The sequence below is a fragment of the Gallinula chloropus genome, assembly GCF_964237585.1.
Source record: "Gallinula chloropus genome assembly, contig: HAP1_SCAFFOLD_421, whole genome shotgun sequence".
NCBI lineage: Eukaryota > Metazoa > Chordata > Aves > Gruiformes > Rallidae > Gallinula > Gallinula chloropus.
In genome coordinates, this window is record NW_028168249.1 from 1 (window position 1) to 17,984 (window position 17,984).

Genomic DNA, 17,984 nt, shown 5'->3' on the forward strand with positions numbered 1-17,984 from the left:
CGGGGTCCGTGGGCCGGTGCAGCAGCCGCACGAAGCGGTTCCAGCGCCTCAGGTCCCGCAGCTCGAAGCCCAAGAGCCGCTGGGCTGAGCCGGGCCCAGGCCCGGGCCCGGTCGCCTTGGCGGGGCCGGCGGGACCCGGTGGCCGCCGCTCCCCCGGCGTCTCCTCCCGCTCCGGCCGCCTGCGCCGCGCGGGGCCTGTGGCGGGACGGGGCTGAGCCGGGGGGGGGAGGGACCCGGGGGTCCCGGGAACGGACCCATCGCCCGGTCCCCCCCGGTCCTCCCCGGTCCTCACCCGCTGCCGCCATCGCCACAGCCCCGCCCCCTCCGCCACGTCACGGGGCGCGGCCGCCAATCAGCGCCGCCCCTTTGGGAGGAGAGGGGGTGTGGCCGCCAATCAGCGCCGCCCCCTCTGGGAAGGGCGGGGGCGCGGCAGCCAATCAGCGCCGCCCCCTCTGGGTGGAGCCCCCCCCGCTCAATCAGCGCCGCCCCCTCTGGGAAGAGCGGGGGGGGGGCGCGGCCGCCAATCAGCACCGCCCCCTCTAGGAGGAGCTGGGGGTGTGCGGCAGCCAATCAGCGCCGCCCCTCTGGGAAGGGCGGGGTGTGGCCGCCAATCAGCGCCGCCCCTTTGGGAAGGGCGGGGGGTGCGACCGCCAATCAGCACCGCCCCCACCGGGAGGAGCGAGGGGGGTGTGGCCGCCAATCAGCGCCTCCCCCTCCGGGAAGGGTGTGGGTGCGGCAGCCAATCAGCGCCGCCCCTCCGGGAACAGCGGGGGCGCGGCAGCCAATCAGCGCCGCCCCTCCGGGAGTAGCGGGGGGGGTGTCGCGCATCACCCCCCCCCTCCCTCCTCCACCCCCCCCTCCAGCCGCCATCGCCCCCTGACCCCGCGGTGACCTCTGACCCCGCCGTACCCACCCCCGCCCCGCCCTGACCCCGCCCCCCTCCCGGGGCCGCCGCTCCCGGAAGCCCCGAGCGGGGCGGGGCGGGGTGAGGGGCCGCGGCGGGGCCGGAGCGGAGCGGAGCGGCCCGGCCATGGTGGGGCTGGGGGCTGGGGGGCGCTATGGGGCCCTATGGGGCTCTATGGGGCTCTATGGGGCGCTATGGGGCTCTATGGGGCTCTATAGGGCGCTATGGGGCGCTATGGGGCCCTATGGGGCGCTATGGGGCGCTATGGGGCACCTGGGGAGTCCCCAGGGCCCTGTGGGGTGCTCAGGGGGGGCGTTTAGGGGGCTCTGGGGTACTTGGGGTGCCTCTAAGGCGCTGGGGGCTCCTCTCAGGGCTTTGGGGGGTGTCTATAGGGTGCCCAGGGGCGTCTGTAGGGTGCCAGATGGTGCCCAAGGTGTCTATAGGGTGCTTGGCGGGGGGGGGGATTGGGAGGTCTGGGGTGTTTGGGAGGGTATAGGGTGCTGGGGGTGCCAGTGGGGTGCCCTGGGGGTGCCTATGGGGTGCTGAGTTCTCAGGGTGCCTATAGGGTGCCTATAGGGTGCTTGGCAGGTGTTCAGGGTGCCTATAGGGTGCCTATAGAGTGCTTGGCAGGAGCTCAGGGTGCCTATAGGGTGCCTATAGGGTGCTTGGCAGGTGCTCAGGGTGCCTATAGGGTGCCTATAGAGTGCTTGGCAGGTGCTCAGGGTGCCTGTAGGGTGCCTATAGAGTGCTTGGCAGGAGCTCAGGGTGCCTATAGGGTGCCTATAGGGTGCTTGGCAGGTGCTCAGGGTGCCTATAGGGTGCCTATAGGGTGCCTGGGAAGTGCCCTGGGGCCCCATGGGGAGTTCAACAGGTGCTTGGTGTAGACACAGGGTGCCTGTAGGGTGCCTATAGGGTGCCTATAGGGTGTCTATAGGGTGCTTGGCAGGTGCTCAGGGTGCCTATAGGGTGCTTATAGGGTGCCTATAAGGTGCTTAGCAGGTGCTCAGGGTGCCTATAGGGTGCCTATATGCTGCCTATAGGGTGCTTGGCAGGTGTTCAGGGTGCCTATAGGGTGTCTATAGGGTGCTTGGTGGGTGCTCAGGGTGCCTATAGGGTGCCTATAGGGTGCCCACGGTGCGTATGGACCATCTGGGATGCCTGAGGGGTGGTGCTGGGGTGCCTGGGGGGAGTACATGGGGGGGGGTGCTTGGGTGCCTATGGGGTGCTGGGGTTGCCTGGCCACCCTATAGAGTGCTTGGGGTGCCTATGGGGTGCCGGGGTTGCCTGGCCATCCTATAGGGTGCTTGGGGTGCCTATGGGGTGCTGGGGTTGCCTGGCCATCCTATAGGGTGCTTGGGGTGCTTATGGGATGCTGGGGTTGCCTGGCCACCCTATAGGGTGCTTGGGGTGCCTATGGGGTGCCGGGGTTGCCTGGGTATCCTATAGGGTGCTTGGGGTGCTGGGGTTGCCTGGCCATCCTATAGGGTGCTTGGGGTGCCTATGGGGTGCCGGGGTTGCCTGGCCACCCTATAGAGTGCTTGGGGTGCCTATGGGGTGCCGGGGTTGCCTGGCCACCCTATAGGGTGCTTGGGGTGCCTATGGGATGCTGGGGTTGCCTGGCCACCCTATAGGGTGCTTGGGGTGCCTGTGGGGTGCTGGGGTTGCCTGGGCATCCTATAGGGTGCTTGGGGTGCCTATGGGATGCTGGGGTTGCCTGGCCACCCTATAGGGTGCTTGGGGTGCCTGTGGGGTGCTGGGGTTGCCTGGGTATCCTATAGGGTGCTTGGGGTGCCGGGCTTGCCTGGCCATCCTATAGGGTGCTTGGGGTGCCTATGGGGTGCTGGGGTTGCCTGGGTATCCTATAGGGTGCTTGGGGTGCTGGGGTTGCCTGGCCATCCTATAGGGTGCTTGGGTGCCTATGGGGTATCCTATAGGTTGCTTGGGGTGCTGGGGTTGCCTGGGTATCCTATAGGGTGCTTGGGGTGCCTATGGGGTGCCGGGGTTGCCTGGGTATCCTATAGGGTGCTTGGGGTGCCTATGGGATGCTGGGGTTGCCTGGCCACCCTATAGGGTGCTTGGGGCGCCTATGGGGTGCCGGGGTTGCCTGGGTATCCTATAGGGTGCTTGGGGTGCTGGGGTTGCCTGGCCACCCTATAGGGTGCTTGGGGTGCCTATGGGGTGCTGGGGTTGCCTGGGTATCCTATAGGGTGCTTGGGGTGCTGGGGTTGCCTGGCCATCCTATAGGGTGCTTGGGTGCCTATGGGGTATCCTATAGGTTGCTTGGGGTGCTGGGGTTGCCTGGGTATCCTATAGGGTGCTTGGGGTGCCTATGGGGTGCCGGGGTTGCCTGGGTATCCTATAGGGTGCTTGGGGTGCCTATGGGATGCCGGGGTTGCCTGGGTATCCTATAGGGTGCTTGGGGTGCCGGGGTTGCCTGGCCATCCTATAGGGTGCTTGGGTGCCTATGGGGTATCCTATAGGGTGCTTGGGGTGCCTATGGGGTGCCGGGGTTGCCGCCAGCTGCCCGCCCTGACGCCCACCCCACTCTCCCAGGCGGGCAGCATGGCGGGCAGCGGGGCGGTGGGCGACGCGGTTGGCGACGCGGGCGGCACCGCGGGCCTCGGGCGCGTGCGGACCCTGCAGCAGGAGGTGGAAGGGGTCAAGACCATCATGACCCAGAACGTGGAGCGGATCCTGGCGCGGGGCGAGAACCTGGAGCAGCTCCACAGCAAGAGCCAGGACCTGGAGGCCACGGTGCGGGCGCGGGGGCACCTGGGGACGGACCCCGGAGGGGACATGGGGGTCCCTGAGGGTGGATGGGGTCCCTGAGGGGGCTCCAGGGCTCAGGGGGATGGTGGGTGTCCCCAGGGTGGCAGTGGGGTATCCCCAGGGTGGCACCTGGGGATGGACCCCAAAGGGGACATGGGGGTCCCTGAGGGGGCTCCAGAACCCAGGGTGGCAGTGGGGTGTCCCCAGGGTGGCACCGTGGTGGGTGGGGGGTGGCACCTGGGGATGGACCCTAGAGGGGACATGGGGGTCCCTGAGAGTCAGTGGGGTCCCTGAGGGGGCTCCAGAGCCCAGGGGGATGGTGGGTGTCCCCAGGGTGGCACCATGGTGGCAAAGGGCACCTGGGGATGGACGCCAGAGGGGACATGGGGGTCCCTGGGGGTGGATGAGGTCCCTGAGGGGGCTCCAGAGCCCAGGGGGATGGTGGGTGTCCCCAGGGTGGCACCACGGTGGGTGGGGGTGGCACCTGGGGATGGACCCCAGAGGGGACATGGGGGTCCCTGGGGGTGGATGGGGTCCCTGAGGGGGCTCCAGGGCTCAGGGGGACAGTGGGTGTCCCCAGGGTGGCACCGCGGCAGCAAAGGGCACCTGGGGATGGACCCCAGAGGGGACATGGGGGTCCCTGAGGGGGCTCCAGAGCCCAAGGGGGACGGTGGGTGTCCCCAGGGTGGCACCACGGCGGGTGGCGGTGGCACTTGGGGATGGACCCCAGAGAGGACATGGAGGTCCCTGAGGGGGCTCCAGGGCTCAGGGGGATGGTGGGTGTCCCCAGGGTGGCACCATGGTGGCAAAGGGCACCTGGGGATGGACCCCAGCGGGAACATGGGGGTCCCTAAGGGGGCTCCAGAGCCCAGGGGGATGGTGGGTGTCCCCAGGGTGGCACTGCAATGGGTGGGGGTGGCACCTGGGGATGGACCCCAGAGGGGACATGGGGGTCCCTGAGGGTGGATGGGGTCCCTAAGGGGGCTCCAGGGATCAGGGGGACGGTGGGTGTCCCCAGGGTGGCAGCGGGGTGTCCCCAGGGTGGCACCTGGGGATGGACCCCAGAGGGGACATGGGGGTCCATAAGGGGGCTCCAGGGCTCAGGGGGACGGTGGGTGTCCCCAGGGTGGCACCATGGCAGCAAAGGGGACCTGGGGATGGACCCCAGAGGGGACATGGGGGTCCCTGAGGGTGAATGGGGTCCCTGAGGGGGCCCAGGGGGATGGTGGGTGTCCCCAGGGTGGCACCGTGGTGGGTGGGGGTGGCACCTGGGGATGGACCCCAGAGGGGACATGGGGGTCCCTGAGGGTGGATGGGGTCCCTGAGGGGGCTCCAGAGCCCAGGGGGACGGTGGGTGTCCCCAGGGTGGCACCGCGGCGGGTGGGGGTGGCACCTGGGGATGGACCCCAGAGGGGACATGGGGGTCCCTGAGGGTGGATGGGGTCCCTGAGGGGGCTCCAGAGCCCAGGGGGACAGTGGGTGTCCCCAGGGTGGCAGCGGGGTATCCCCAGGGTGGCACCACAGTGGGTGGGGGTGGCACCTGGGGATGGACCCCAGAGGGGACATGGGGGTCCCTGAGGGGGCTCCAGGGCTCAGGGGGACGGTGGGTGTCCCCAGGGTGGCAGCGGGGTGTCCCCAGGGTGGCACCTGGGGATGGATCCCAGAGGGGACATGGGGGTCCCTGAGGGTGAATGGGGTCCCTGAGGGGGCCCATGGGGACGGTGGGTGTCCCCAGGGTGGCCGCAGGGTGCCCCCAGGGTGTCCCTGGGCATCCCGGGGGGTGGTCACAGCGGGTGTTGTTGATGGGGGGGGGTGTTCCTGGTGCCTCTGTGGGGTGCCCAGGCTGGGCTATATGGGGCCCACCCATATGTGGGGGGGGTGCAGTGGCAGGGGGTGTCCCCATGCCCCCCACCCCTGAGTGTGTGTCCCCCCCCCCTGCAGTCAGAGCACTTCAAGACCACGTCGCAGAAGATGGCCCGGCGGTACTGGTGGAAGAACATGAAGCTGCTCCTCATCCTCGGCCTCGTGGGCGTCATCGTCCTCATCCTCATCATCCTCCTGGCCACCGGCACCATCCCCACCTGACCCCCCCCTTTTCCTGCCTCCCACCCCCCCAAATACAGCGCTGAGGAGTTGTATGAGGCTGGTGTGTGTTTGGGGGGGGGACACTGGTGCCAGGCAGGCGGGTGGTGCCAGGGGACAAAGGGCACAGTGTTGGTGGCACTGCCACCCTGAGGGACTGGGAGGGGTAAAGGGGGGGTAAAGGGGGGGTATGGGTGGGGGTACAGGGGGGTCTCAGGGATGGAGAGAGGCTGTGGGGGACACACCTGTATTTAGGGGGCTGTAGGAACGTGGGGGTCACAGAGGGGGTGTCCCCCATCCGGAGGGGGGGCTGTAGGGACGGGGGGGGGTCTTTGGGGACCCACAGCTGGGGAGACCTAAGGATGGGGGGGGGCTCAGGGGACCCCACATCTTGGGGGGCTGCAGGACCCCAGGGGCAGGTTGAGTGGGCGACCTGGAGCTGTGGGTGTCCGGGGGGGGGTGGGGACCCCACATCCCACCCCCGGGGCTGGGGAGGGGGGGGGAGGGATCCTGGCGACACCCACCCTGGGGGGCTACGGGTCTGGGGGGGGGTGGGGGGGGTACCCGGGAAGGGGCCACACGGTCATGTTGGGGGGGGGGGGGGGGGGAAGAGGGGGCGGGCCCGGACCCTCCCTAAGGGCGGCCTCTGGTGCCCGGGGTGGGACGGGGGGGTGAGGGGGGGAACCGGGACCGGGAGCTCCAGGCCGGGCACCCACCCGGGCACCGAGCCCGGTACCGGCACGGCGGGACCATGGTGAGTACCGGGGGCTCCGCCGCCGCTTTCACTTTCGCTTCCCGGGGGGGTGGGAAGGACGGACAGACAGACGGGACCCCCCCCTCACCCCACCCCCCCTGCCCCAGCTGCTCCGGGACCCCGCGGTCCCGGTGTCCCCCCTCCCCCGGGTGTCCCCCCCCCCCCCACGTCCCCTCCTCCCGGTGCCCCCGGTGCCCCCGGGTGTGGGTGTCCCGGTCCAGCCGCTCCCTCGGGCTGTGGCTCCTCACCGGGGCCGTGTCCCCAGGGCCCCCCCACCCCCCCCCCCACCCCTGTCCTGTGTCACCTCGGCCCGGGATCCCCCCGTGTCCCCGCTGTCCCCTCCTCACATCCCCACAGTCCCCCCCCCGTGTCCCCTCAAGGGGTGTTTGTCCCCCTCGTGGCCCTTCCCTGGGGTGCTCGTGTCCCCTCGGGGCCCCTGTGTCCCCATGTCCCCCATCCCCACGTCCCTGTGTCCCCCCACAGCACCCTGGGCCCCGTCCCTGTGTCCCCACACCCCCGTGTCCCCACAGTCCCGTGTCCCCACAGTCCCGTGTCCCCGTCCCCTCCCGTCCCAGGGCCTCCAGCCCCATGTCCCTGTGTCCCACAGATTGCCATGTCCCCTGTCCCTGTGTCCCCTGTTCGCCCATCCCTGTGTCCCCTGTTCGCCCATCCCTGTGTCCCACCCCCCCCCCACCCCTGTCCTGTGTCACCTCGGCCCGGGATCCCCCCGTGTCCCCGCTGTCCCCTCCTCACATCCCCACAGTCCCCCCCCCGTGTCCCCTCAAGGGGTGTTTGTCCCCCTCGTGGCCCTTCCCTGGGGTGCTCGTGTCCCCTCGGGGCCCCTGTGTCCCCATGTCCCCCATCCCCACGTCCCTGTGTCCCCCCACAGCACCCTGGGCCCCGTCCCTGTGTCCCCACACCCCCGTGTCCCCACAGTCCCGTGTCCCCACAGTCCCGTGTCCCCGTCCCCTCCCGTCCCAGGGCCTCCAGCCCCATGTCCCTGTGTCCCACAGATTGCCATGTCCCCTGTCCCTGTGTCCCCTGTTCGCCCATCCCTGTGTCCCCTGTTCGCCCATCCCTGTGTCCCACACCCCCCCACGTCCCCCCATCCCTGTGTCCCGTCCCCCACCCCTGTGTCCCCTGTTCCCCCATCCCTGTGTCCCACACCCCCCCGCCATGTCCTCATCCCCTGTGTCCCCTGTGCCCCCATCCGCCCACCCCTGTGTCCCACCCCCCCATGTCCCCATCCCTTGTGTCCCCTGTTCTCCCATCCCTGTGTCCCCTGTCCCCCACCACTGTGTCCCACACCCCCCCGTGCCCCCATCCCTGTGTCCCGTCCCCCACCCCTGTGTCCCCCGTCCCCCACCCCTGTGTCCCCTGTTCCCCATCCCTGTGTCCCACCCCCCCACCATGTCCCCAACCCCTGTGTCCCCTGTCCCCAACCCCTGTGTCCCCCGTGCCCCCATCCCTGTGTCCCATTCCCCAATCCCTATATCCCCCGTGGCCCATCCCTGTGTCATGTCCCCTTGTCCCTGTGTCCCCTGTTCCCCCATCCCTGTGTCCCACAACCCCCCACGTCCCCCCATCTCTGTATCCCGTCCCCCACCCCTGTGTCCCCTGTCCCCCCACCCCTGTGTCCCACCCTCCCCATGGCCCCATCCCCTGTGTCCCGTCCCCCACCCCTGTGTCCCCTGTCCCCCACCTCTGTCCCCCATCCCTCCCCATCCCCCATCCCTGTGTCCCCTGTTCCCCACCCCTGTGCCCCCCGTGCCCCACCCCTGTGTCATATCCCCCCACCCTGTGTCCCTTGTCCCCCCATCCCTGTGTGTCCCCGTCCCACATCCCCCCATCCCTGTACCCACGCTCCCTGTCCCCCCATCCCTGTGTCCCCCGTCCCCCACCTCTGTCCCCCACACCCCCCCGTCCCCCATCCCTGTGTCCCACCCCCCCATGCCCCCATCCCTTGTGTCCCCTGTTCTCCCACCCCTGTGTCCCCTGTCCCCATCCCTGTGTCCTGTCCCCCATCCCTGTGTCCCTTGTCCCCACCCCCGTGTCCCCCGTGTCCCCCAACCCTGTGTCCCCCGTCCCCCCCCTCCCCCCGTGTCCCCTGTCCCCCACCCCTGTCCCCAACCCCCGTCCCCCCCGTGTCCCCTGTCCCCCATCCCTGTGTGTCCCCCTCCCACATCCCTGTGTCCCCTGTCCCCCACCCCGTGACCCCCATCCGTGTCCCCTGTCCCCCCCCACCCCCCCGTGCCCCCATCCCCCGTGTTCCCCGTCCCCACCCCTGTGTCCCACACCCCCCATGCCCCCATCCCTTGTGTCCCCTGTCCCCCACCCATGTGTCCCCCATCTGTGTCCCCTGTCCCCCATCCCTGTGTCCCCTGTCCCCCCCGTCCCCCCATGTCCCCTGTCCCCCACCCCTTTGTCCCCCGTCCCCCCCCCGTCCTCCCCCCGTGTCCCCTGTCCCCAACCCCCGTCCCCTGTCCCCCCCGTGCCCCCATCCCTGTGTCCCCCGTCCCCCCCCCGTATCCCCTGTCCCGTCCCCCCCCCCGTGTCCCCCGTCCCCCCCCGTGCCCCCATCCACCGTGTCCCCTGTCCCCCACCCCTGTGACCCCCATCCGTGTCCCCTGTCCCCTACCCCTGTGTCCCCTGTCCCCAACCCCCGTCCCCCCCGTGTCCCCTGTCCCCACCCCTGTGTCCCCTGTGTCCCCTGTCCCCCATCCCTGTGTCCCGACCCCATCCCTGTGTCCCCTGTCCCCCCATCCCCCCACCCCTGTGTCCCACCCCCATGCCCCCATCCCTTGTGTCCCCTGTCCCCCACCCCTGTGTCCCCCATCCGTGTCCCCTGTCCCCCACCCCCATCCCCCGTCCCCCCCGTCCTCCCCCCGTGTCCCCTGTCCCCAACCCCTGTCCCCTGTCCCCCCCGTGCCCCCATCCCTGTGTCCCCCGTCCCCCCCCCGTATCCCCTGTCGTCCCCCCCCGTGTCCCCCGTCCCCCCATCCACCGTGTCCCCTGTCCCCCACCCCTGTGTCCCCCGCCCCCCGTCCCCCCCGTCCCCCCCCGTGTGGCCGCAGGCGGGGCTGGCGCGGTGCGAGCGGGAGGCGGCGGAGGTGGCGGAGCTGATGCGGCAGAACCTGGCGCGGGCGCTGGAGCGGGACGGGCGCCTGAGCGAGCTGGACACCCGCGCCCAGGAGCTGCGCAGCATGGTGGGCACGGCGGGGGCTGGGGACACGGCCGGGGGCTGCGGGGACTGACAGGCATGGGGGGGACACTGGGGGGACACTATAGGGACAGGCAGCCCTGGGGGGGACACGGCCGGGGGGCTGCAGGGACTGCCAGCCCTGGGGGGCACTGGAGGGATGGAGAGCCCAGGGGGGACACTATAGGGACAGACAGCCCTGGGGGGGACACTAGAGGGATGGAGAGCCCAGGGGGGACATCCAGACCTGGGGGGGACACTGGGACATCCAGCCCTGGGGGGACACTATGGGGACAGCCAGCCCTGGGGGGACACTAGAGGGATGAAGAGCCCGGGGGGACATCCAGCCCTGGGGGGACACTATAGGGACACTATAGGGACAGGCAGCCCTGGGGGGCACTAGAGGGACACTATAGGGACACTATAGGGACAGGCAGCCCTGGGGGGCACTAGAGGGATGGAGAGCCCTGGGGGACACTATAGGGACATCCAGCCATGGGGGGACACTAGAGGGATGGAGAGCCTGGGGGGACATCCAGCCCTGGGGGGGACACTGGGACATCCAGCCCTGGGGGGCACTATGGGGACATCCAGCCCTGGGGGGACACTATAGGGATGTAGAGCCCTGGGGGGCACTAGAGGGATGGAGAGCCCGGGAGACACTATAGGGACATCCAGCCCTGGGGGACACTAAGAGGGATGTAGAGCCTGGGGGCCCACTATAGGGACATCCAGCCCTGGGGGGACACTATAGGGACATACAGCCCTCGGGGGGACACTATAGGGACATCCAGCCCTGGGGGGCACTATAGGGACATAGAGCCCTGGGGGGGACACTATGGGGATGTAGACCCCGGGGGGGACACTAGAGGGACATCCAGCCCTGGGGAGGACACTATAGGGATGTATAGCCCAGGGGACACACTATAGGGACACACTATAGGGACACGTAGCCCAGGGGACACACCATAGGGACACTCTATAGGGACACATAGCCCAGGGGACACATAGCCCAAGGGACACACCATAGGGACACATAGCCCAGGGGATACACTATAGGGACACACTATAGTGACACAGTATAGGGACACATAGCCCAGGGGACACACCATAGGGACACACTATAGGGACACACTATAGGGACACACCATGGGGATGTATAGCCCAGGGGACACACCATAGGGACACACTATAGGGACACACTATAGGGACACACCATGGGGATGTATAGCCCAGGGGACACACTATAGGGACACACTATAGGGACACATAGCCCAGGGGACACATAGCCCAAGGGACACACCATAGGGACACACTATAGGGACACACTATAGGGATGTATAGCCCAGGGGACACGCTATAGGGACACACTATAGGGACACATAGACCAGGGGACACACCATAGGGACACGCCATAGGGACACACTATAGGGACACACAGCCCAGGGGACACGCTATAGGGACATGCTATAGGGACACACCATGGGGATGTATAGCCCAGGGGACACACTATAGGGACACCCTATAGGGACACACTATAGGGACGCATAGCCCAGGGGACACCCTATAGGGACACACCATAGGGACACACTATAGGGACACACCATGGGGATGTATAGCCCAGGGGACACAGTATAGGGACACCCTATAGGGACACACTATAGGGATGTATATATAGCCCAGGGGACACCCTATAGGGACACACCATAGGGACACACTATAGGGACACAGCCCAGGGGGTGCAGAGGGTGGGTGCATCCTGCAGAGGCCATAGGGTGGGGGCTTGGGGTGGGGGTGGGGGGGCCACCCCCCTGTCCCCCCTGGTCCCCCTGAGCCTACAGCCCCCGTGTCCCCAGGGCCAGGCCTTCTCGCGCACCTCGCGGGCGGTGGCGCGGCAGCAGCGCAAGGGACCGCGGCGGCGGCGCATGGCGGCCCTGGGCCTGGCTGCCTTCCTCCTCCTCCTCCTCCTCCTCCTCCTCCTGGCTGTGGGGCTGGTGCTGTGGCTGCCCCGGGCACCCCCGGCTGTTGTCACCATGGCTGTCACCGTCCCCCAGACCCCCGCTGGGACGCAGCCGCCACCAACGGGGGGCTGGGGGGGCACTGGGGACACCCTCCAATAACAAACTGGTACCAGTAACTCCCCTGCCCCCAGACTGGTTTTTAGGGGGAACCCAATCAGGGGACCTTGGGGACACCCTCCAGTAACAAACTGGTACCAGTAACTCCATGACCCACCCCAGACTGGTTTATTAGGGGGAACCCAATCAGGGGACCTTGGGCTGGGGGGGCACTGGGGACACCCTCCAATAACAAACTGGTTCCAGTAACTCCATGACCCCCCCCAGACTGGTTTTTAGGGGGGAAACCAATCAGGGGACCTTGGGCTGGGGGGGCACTGGGGACACCCTCCAATAGCAAACTGGTACCAGTAACTCCATGACCCACCCCAGACTGGTTTTTAGGGGGAACCCAATCAGGGGACCTTGGGCTGGGGGGGCACTGGGGACACCCTCCAATGACAAACTGGTTCCAGTAACTCCATGACCCCCCCCAGACTGGTTTTTAGGGGGGAAACCAATCAGGGGACCTTGGGGTGGGGGGGCACTGGGGACACCCTCCAATAACAAACTGGTACCAGTAACTCCATGACCCACCCCAGACTGGTTTTTAGGGGGAACCCAATCAGGGCTGGGAGAGGACTTTGGGGTGGGGGGGTTTGGGGACACCCTCCAATAACAAACTGGTACCAGTAACTCCATGACCCCTCCCTGCCCCCAGACTGGTTTTTAGGGGGAACCCAATCAGGGGACCTTGGGGTGGGGGGGTTTGGGGACACCCTCCAATAACAAACTGGTACCAGTAACTCCATGACCCCCACCCCCCACCCCAAACTGGTTTATTAGGGGGAACCCAATCAGGGATGGGAGGGGACCTTGGGGTGGGGGGGCTTTGGGGACACCCTCCAATAACAAACTGGTACCAGTAACTCCATGACTCATCCCAGACTGGTTTTTAGGGGGAACCCAATCAGGGGACTTTGGGGTGGGGGGCTTTGGGGACACCCTCCAATAACAAACTGGTACCAGTAACTCCATGACCCACCCCCACCCCAGACTGGTTTTTAGGGGGGAACCCAATCAGGGGACCTTGGGGTGGGGGGGCACTGGGGACACCCTCCAATAACAAACTGGTACCAGTAACTCCATGACCCACCCCAGACTGGTTTTTAGGGGGAACCCAATCAGGGCTGGGAGGGGACTTTGGGGTGGGGGGCACTGGGGACACCCTCCAATAACAAACTGGTACCAGTAACTCCCCTGCCCCCAGACTGGTTTTTAGGGGGAACCCAATCAGGGGACCTTGGGGACACCCTCCAGTAACAAACTGGTACCAGTAACTCCATGACCCCACCCCAGACTGGTTTTAGGGGGAACCCAATCAGGGGACCTTGGGGTGGGGGGGCACTGGGGACACCCTCCAATGACAAACTGGTACCAGTAACTCCATGACCCCCCCCGCCCCCAAACTGGTTTTTAGGGGGAACCCAATCAGGGCTGGGAGGGGACCTGGGGGGGGGGGGGGGGGGGCTTTGGGGACACCCTCCAATAACAAACTGGTACCAGTAACTCCATGACCCCCCCCAAGACTGGTTTTTAGGGGGAACTCAATCAAGGCTGGGAGGGGACCTTGGGGTGGGGGGGGCTTTGGGGACACCCTCCAATAACAAACTGGTACCAGTAACTCCATGACCCCTCCCCCCCACCCCTGACTGGTTTTTAGGGGGAACCCAATCAGGGGACCTTGGGGTGGGGGGGCTTTGGGGACACCCTCCAATAACAAACTGGTACCAGTAACTCCATGACCCCCCCCGCCCCCAAACTGGTTTTTAGGGGGAACCCAATCAGGGCTGGGAGGGGACCTGGGGGGGGGGGGGGGGGGGGCTTTGGGGACACCCTCCAATAACAAACTGGTACCAGTAACTCCATGACCCCCCCCAAGACTGGTTTTTAGGGGGAACTCAATCAAGGCTGGGAGGGGACCTTGGGGTGGGGGGGGCTTTGGGGACACCCTCCAATAACAAACTGGTACCAGTAACTCCATGACCCCTCCCCCCACCCCTGACTGGTTTTTAGGGGGAACCCAATCAGGGGACCTTGGGGTGGGGGGGCTTTGGGGACACCCTCCAATAACAAACTGGTACCAGTAACTCCATGACCCCCCCCTGCCCCCAGACTGGTTTTATGGGGAACCCAATCAGGGGACCTTGGGGACACCCTCCAGTAACAAACTGGTACCAGTAACTCCATGACCCACCCCAAGACTGGTTTTTAGGGGGAACCCAATCAGGGGACCTTGGGCTGGGGGGGCTTTGGGGACACCCTCCAATGACAAACTGGTACCAGTAACTCCATGACTCCCCCCTGCCCCCAAACTGGTTTTTAGGGGGGACCCAATCAGGGCTGGGAGGGGACCTTGGGGTGGGGGGGTTTGGGGACACCCTCCAATAACAAACTGGTACCAGTAACTCCATGACCCCTTCCCCTCACCCCAGACTGGTTTTTAGGGGGAACCCAATCAGGGGACCTTGGGCTGGGGGGCACTGGGGACACCCTCCAATAACAAACTGGTACCAGTAACTCCATGACCCCTTCCCCCCACCCCAGACTGGTTTTTAGGGGGAACCCAATCAGGGCTGGGTGGGGACCTTGGGGTGGGGGGGCTTTGGGGACACCCTCCAATAGCAAACTGGTTCCAGTAACTCCATGACCCCCACGCCCCACCCCAAACTGGTTTATTAGGGGGAACCCAATCAGGGCTGGGTGGGGACCTTGGGGTGGGGGGGCTTTGGGGACACCCTCCAATAACAAACTGGTACCAGTAACTCCCCTGCCCCCAGACTGGTTTTTAGGGGGAACCCAATCAGGGGACCTTGGGGTGGGGGGCACACCCTGGGGGGTTGGGGGGGATGACATGGCACCCACCATCACCCACCTGACATGACACAGCCACCCAGCAGGGTCCCCTCCTCCCCCGTGCCTCAGTTTCCCCAGGCAGTGCCAAACGCCACCAGCACCTTTATTACCCCCCAGCAGCACCCAGCTGGGGTCCCCCCATCCCTGAGGGATGGGGAGGGATGGGAAGGGGTGGGGGGGACACGCAGAGGGGAGGGGGAGGGGGGTGTCACCCCGTCCCCCGGCGCTTGCTGAGCTCGTCCTGCACCCGCTGGCAGAGGGCCCGGCGCAGGGGGGGCTCCAGGGGGCTCCGGGCACAGACCTGCTGCGTCACCTCCTCGGCGCTGTCACCCTGCAGACCCCCATCTGTCACCCATGGGGGCCCCCGGCCCGCACCAGTGGGTGCTCCCTGGGATTTGGGGGGGGGTGGGGGTGGTCACGGGGGGGGGTGGTGGTCACATGGAGGGGGTGGTCACAGGGGGGGGTGTCACGGGGGGGGGTGTCACGGGGGGGGGGGGTCACGGGGGGGGTGGTGGTCACATGGAGGGGGGTGGTGGGGGTCACGGGAGGGGGTGGTCACGGGGGGGGGGTGGTGGTCACAGGGAGGGTGGTCACAGGGGGGGGTGGTGGTGGTCACGGGGGGGGGTCACGGGGGGGGGTCACGGGGGGGTGTGGTGGTCACGGGAGGGGGTGGTCACGGGAGGGGGTGGTCACGGGGGGGGGGTGGTCACGGGGGGGGTGGTGGTCACAGGGGGGCGGGGGGTGGTCACAGGGGGGCGGGGGGTGGTCACGGGAGGGGGTCACGGGGAGGGGGTGGTGGTCACGGGGGGTGGTGGTGGTCACGGGGGGGGTGGTGGTCACGGGGGGGGGTCGCAGGGGGGGGTGTGAGTGGTCACGGGGGGGGTGGTCACAGGGGGGGGTGGTCACGGGGAGGGGGGTGGTCACGGGGAGGGGGGTGGTCACGGGGAGGGGGGTGGTGGTCACGGGGGGGGGTGGTCACGAGGGGGGTGGGGGTGGTCACGAGGGGGGTGGGGGTCACGGCGGGGGGTGGTCACGGGGGGGGGGGTGATGGTCACGGGGGGGGTGGTGGTCACGGGGGGGGTGGGAGTCACGGGGAGGGGGTGGGGGTCACGGGGAGGGGGTGGTCGCGGGGGGGGGTGGGGGTCACGGGGGGGTGGTGGGGGTCACGGGGGGGTGGTGGGGGTCACGGGAGGGGGTGGTCACAGGGGGGGTCACGGGGGGGGTGGTCACAGGGAGGGGGGTGGTGGTCATAGGGGGGGTGGTCACGGAGGGGGTGGTGGTCACGGGGGTGGGGGTCACGGGGGGGTGGTCACGGAGGGGGTGGGGGTCACGGGGAGGGGGTGGTGGTCACGGGGGGGGGTGGTCACGGGGGGGTGGTGGTCACGAGGGGGGGGTGGTGGTCACGAGGGGGGGGTGGTCACGGGAGGGGTCACGGGGGGGGGTGGTGGTCACATGGAGGGGGGTGGTGGTCACGGGGGGTGGTGGTCACAGGGAGGGGGGTGGTCAGGGGGTGGGGGTGGTGGTCACAGGGGGGGGTGGGGGTCACAGGGGGGGGTCTCCCCACCTGGTGCACGATGACGGTGGTGACGTGGCCGTCGTCCCCCTCGTACTCCAGGCAGAACAGCCGCGGCCCACGGGTGTCACCCGGGGGGGGTCCCGGGCTGGAGTCTCCCCCTGTACCCCCTGCAGCACCGGCAGCTTCAGGGGGATGGTGGTGACACCCCCCCCCCCAGCCCACCCTTGGGTGCCCCCCATACTCCCCCAATCTTGGGGTGTCCCATCCCTCCCCGTGTCCCCCCCAGGGGTGTCTTTCCCCCTCCCCAGCCCACCCTTGGGTGCCCCCCATTCCCCCACCCCGGGGTGTCCCATCCCCATCCCTCCCCGTGTCCCCCCCAGGGGTGTTCCCCCCCCCAGCCCACCTCTGGGTACCCCCCATGCACCCCCCACCCCGGGGTGTCCCATCCCCATCCCCATCTATGTTGCCCCCATGGTTGTCTTCCCCCTCCCCTCCCCCAGCCCACCCCTGGGTGCCCCCCATGTCCCCCCACCCCACGGTGTCCCATCCCCATCCTTCCCTGTGTCCCCCCCAGGGGTCTCTTCCCCCACCCCCAGCTGCTCTCCATGCCCCCCCCACCCCACCCCGGGGTGTCCCATCCCCATCCCTCCCCATGTCCCCCCCAGGGGTGTCTTCCCGCCCCCCCCCCCCCAGCCCACCCCTGGGTGCCCCCCATGCTCCCTCCACCCCGGGGTGTCCCATCCCCATCCCCCCCAGTGTCCCCCCCCCCCGGGTGTGTGTCCCCCCCAGCCCACCCCTGGTTGCCCCCCATGCCCCCCCCCACCCCGGGGTGTCCCATCCCCACCCCTCCCTGTGTTCCTCCTCCATGGGTGTGTGTCCCCCCCAGCCCACCCTTGGGTGCCCTCCATGACCCCCCCACCCCACGGTGTCCCATCCCCATCCTTCCCCATATCCCCCCACGGGTGTGTGTCCCCCCCCAACCCACCCCTGGGTGCCCCCCATGCCCCCCCCCCACCCCAGGGTGTCCCATCCCCACCCCTCCCCGTGTCCCCCCCAAGGGTCTCTCCCCCCCCATGCCGCCCCCCACCCCAGGGCTGTCCCCCCCCTCCCCCAGCACCCTCCCTACATACCCCCACCCCCCCAGCTCACCCCCTCCCCCTATAACCCCCCCCTAACCCCACTCCCCGCTCCCACAGACACCCCCCCACCCCCCCCAGCTCACCGTGCCGCCGGGGCCGGTACACCTGCTGATCGGGACGGCGGGGCCGGGGGGTCCCGGGGGTGAAGCGGCCCCGCGGCCGGCCCCGCGCCTGCCGCACCGCCCGCTCGTAGGCGTCCCTGCGCACGGGGAAGAGGAAGGGGGGGGGTTATTCCCGGTAACTACGTAGCCGGAGCCCCCGGGAAGGTCCCGGAGCCGGTTGAGGGTCCCGCCGGTCCCGGTACCTGGCGATCTGGTTCCGGCGGATGTGCCGCACGAAGCCGTGGCTCATATCCAGCCGCCCACCCGGCCGGCAGCGCCAACCTGAAGGCGATTCCATCACCCAGGAAGCGGAACCGGAGTCAAACCCCGAACCGCAGCCCCGGCGCCGTTAACGGGGACGCGGCCCCTTTAAAAGCCCCGCCGGCGGGCGCGGCACTGCGCATGCGCAGAAGGAGGAGGGGGGGGTGTTGTGAGGGGGGTGGGTGTGTGTGCCGCGCACATGCGCAGTAAGGAGCGTGGAGGCTGCCGGTGGGGCGGTGGCGCATGCGCGGCGGCGGCAGCAGGGGCGCAGCTCCCCACTGCGCAT

At 68.3% G+C, this 17,984-nt stretch overlaps 3 protein-coding genes across 3 annotated transcripts; 2 read left to right on the forward strand and 1 right to left on the reverse strand.

Annotated features, from left to right (window-relative positions):
• Window positions 1-906: 906 nt before the first annotated feature.
• Window positions 907-5,809, forward strand: LOC311204663 (vesicle-associated membrane protein 8-like). The gene is made up of 3 exons (XM_084281058.1): window positions 907-1,033; window positions 3,458-3,658; window positions 5,615-5,809. Exons 1-3 carry the CDS (start codon window positions 1,031-1,033, stop codon window positions 5,756-5,758), a joined length of 348 nt encoding a protein of 115 aa, XP_084137184.1. The 5' UTR covers window positions 907-1,030; the 3' UTR covers window positions 5,759-5,809.
• A 589-nt stretch (window positions 5,810-6,398) lies between these two features.
• On the forward strand, window positions 6,399-12,003 carry LOC311204666 (uncharacterized protein). Its single transcript, XM_084281061.1, has 3 exons — window positions 6,399-6,509; window positions 9,584-9,715; window positions 11,565-12,003. The coding sequence occupies exons 1-3, from the start codon at window positions 6,507-6,509 to the stop codon at window positions 11,826-11,828; spliced, it is 399 nt and encodes a 132-aa protein (XP_084137187.1). The 5' UTR covers window positions 6,399-6,506; the 3' UTR covers window positions 11,829-12,003.
• Window positions 12,004-14,768: 2,765 nt separating this feature from the next.
• LOC311204668 (UPF0561 protein C2orf68) lies at window positions 14,769-17,811 on the reverse strand. Its single transcript, XM_084281063.1, has 4 exons — window positions 17,641-17,811; window positions 17,420-17,535; window positions 16,246-16,364; window positions 14,769-15,012 (listed from the first exon to the last, which is right to left on the reverse strand). The coding sequence occupies exons 1-4, from the start codon at window positions 17,733-17,735 to the stop codon at window positions 14,890-14,892; spliced, it is 453 nt and encodes a 150-aa protein (XP_084137189.1). The 5' UTR covers window positions 17,736-17,811; the 3' UTR covers window positions 14,769-14,889.
• Window positions 17,812-17,984: the final 173 nt, after the last annotated feature.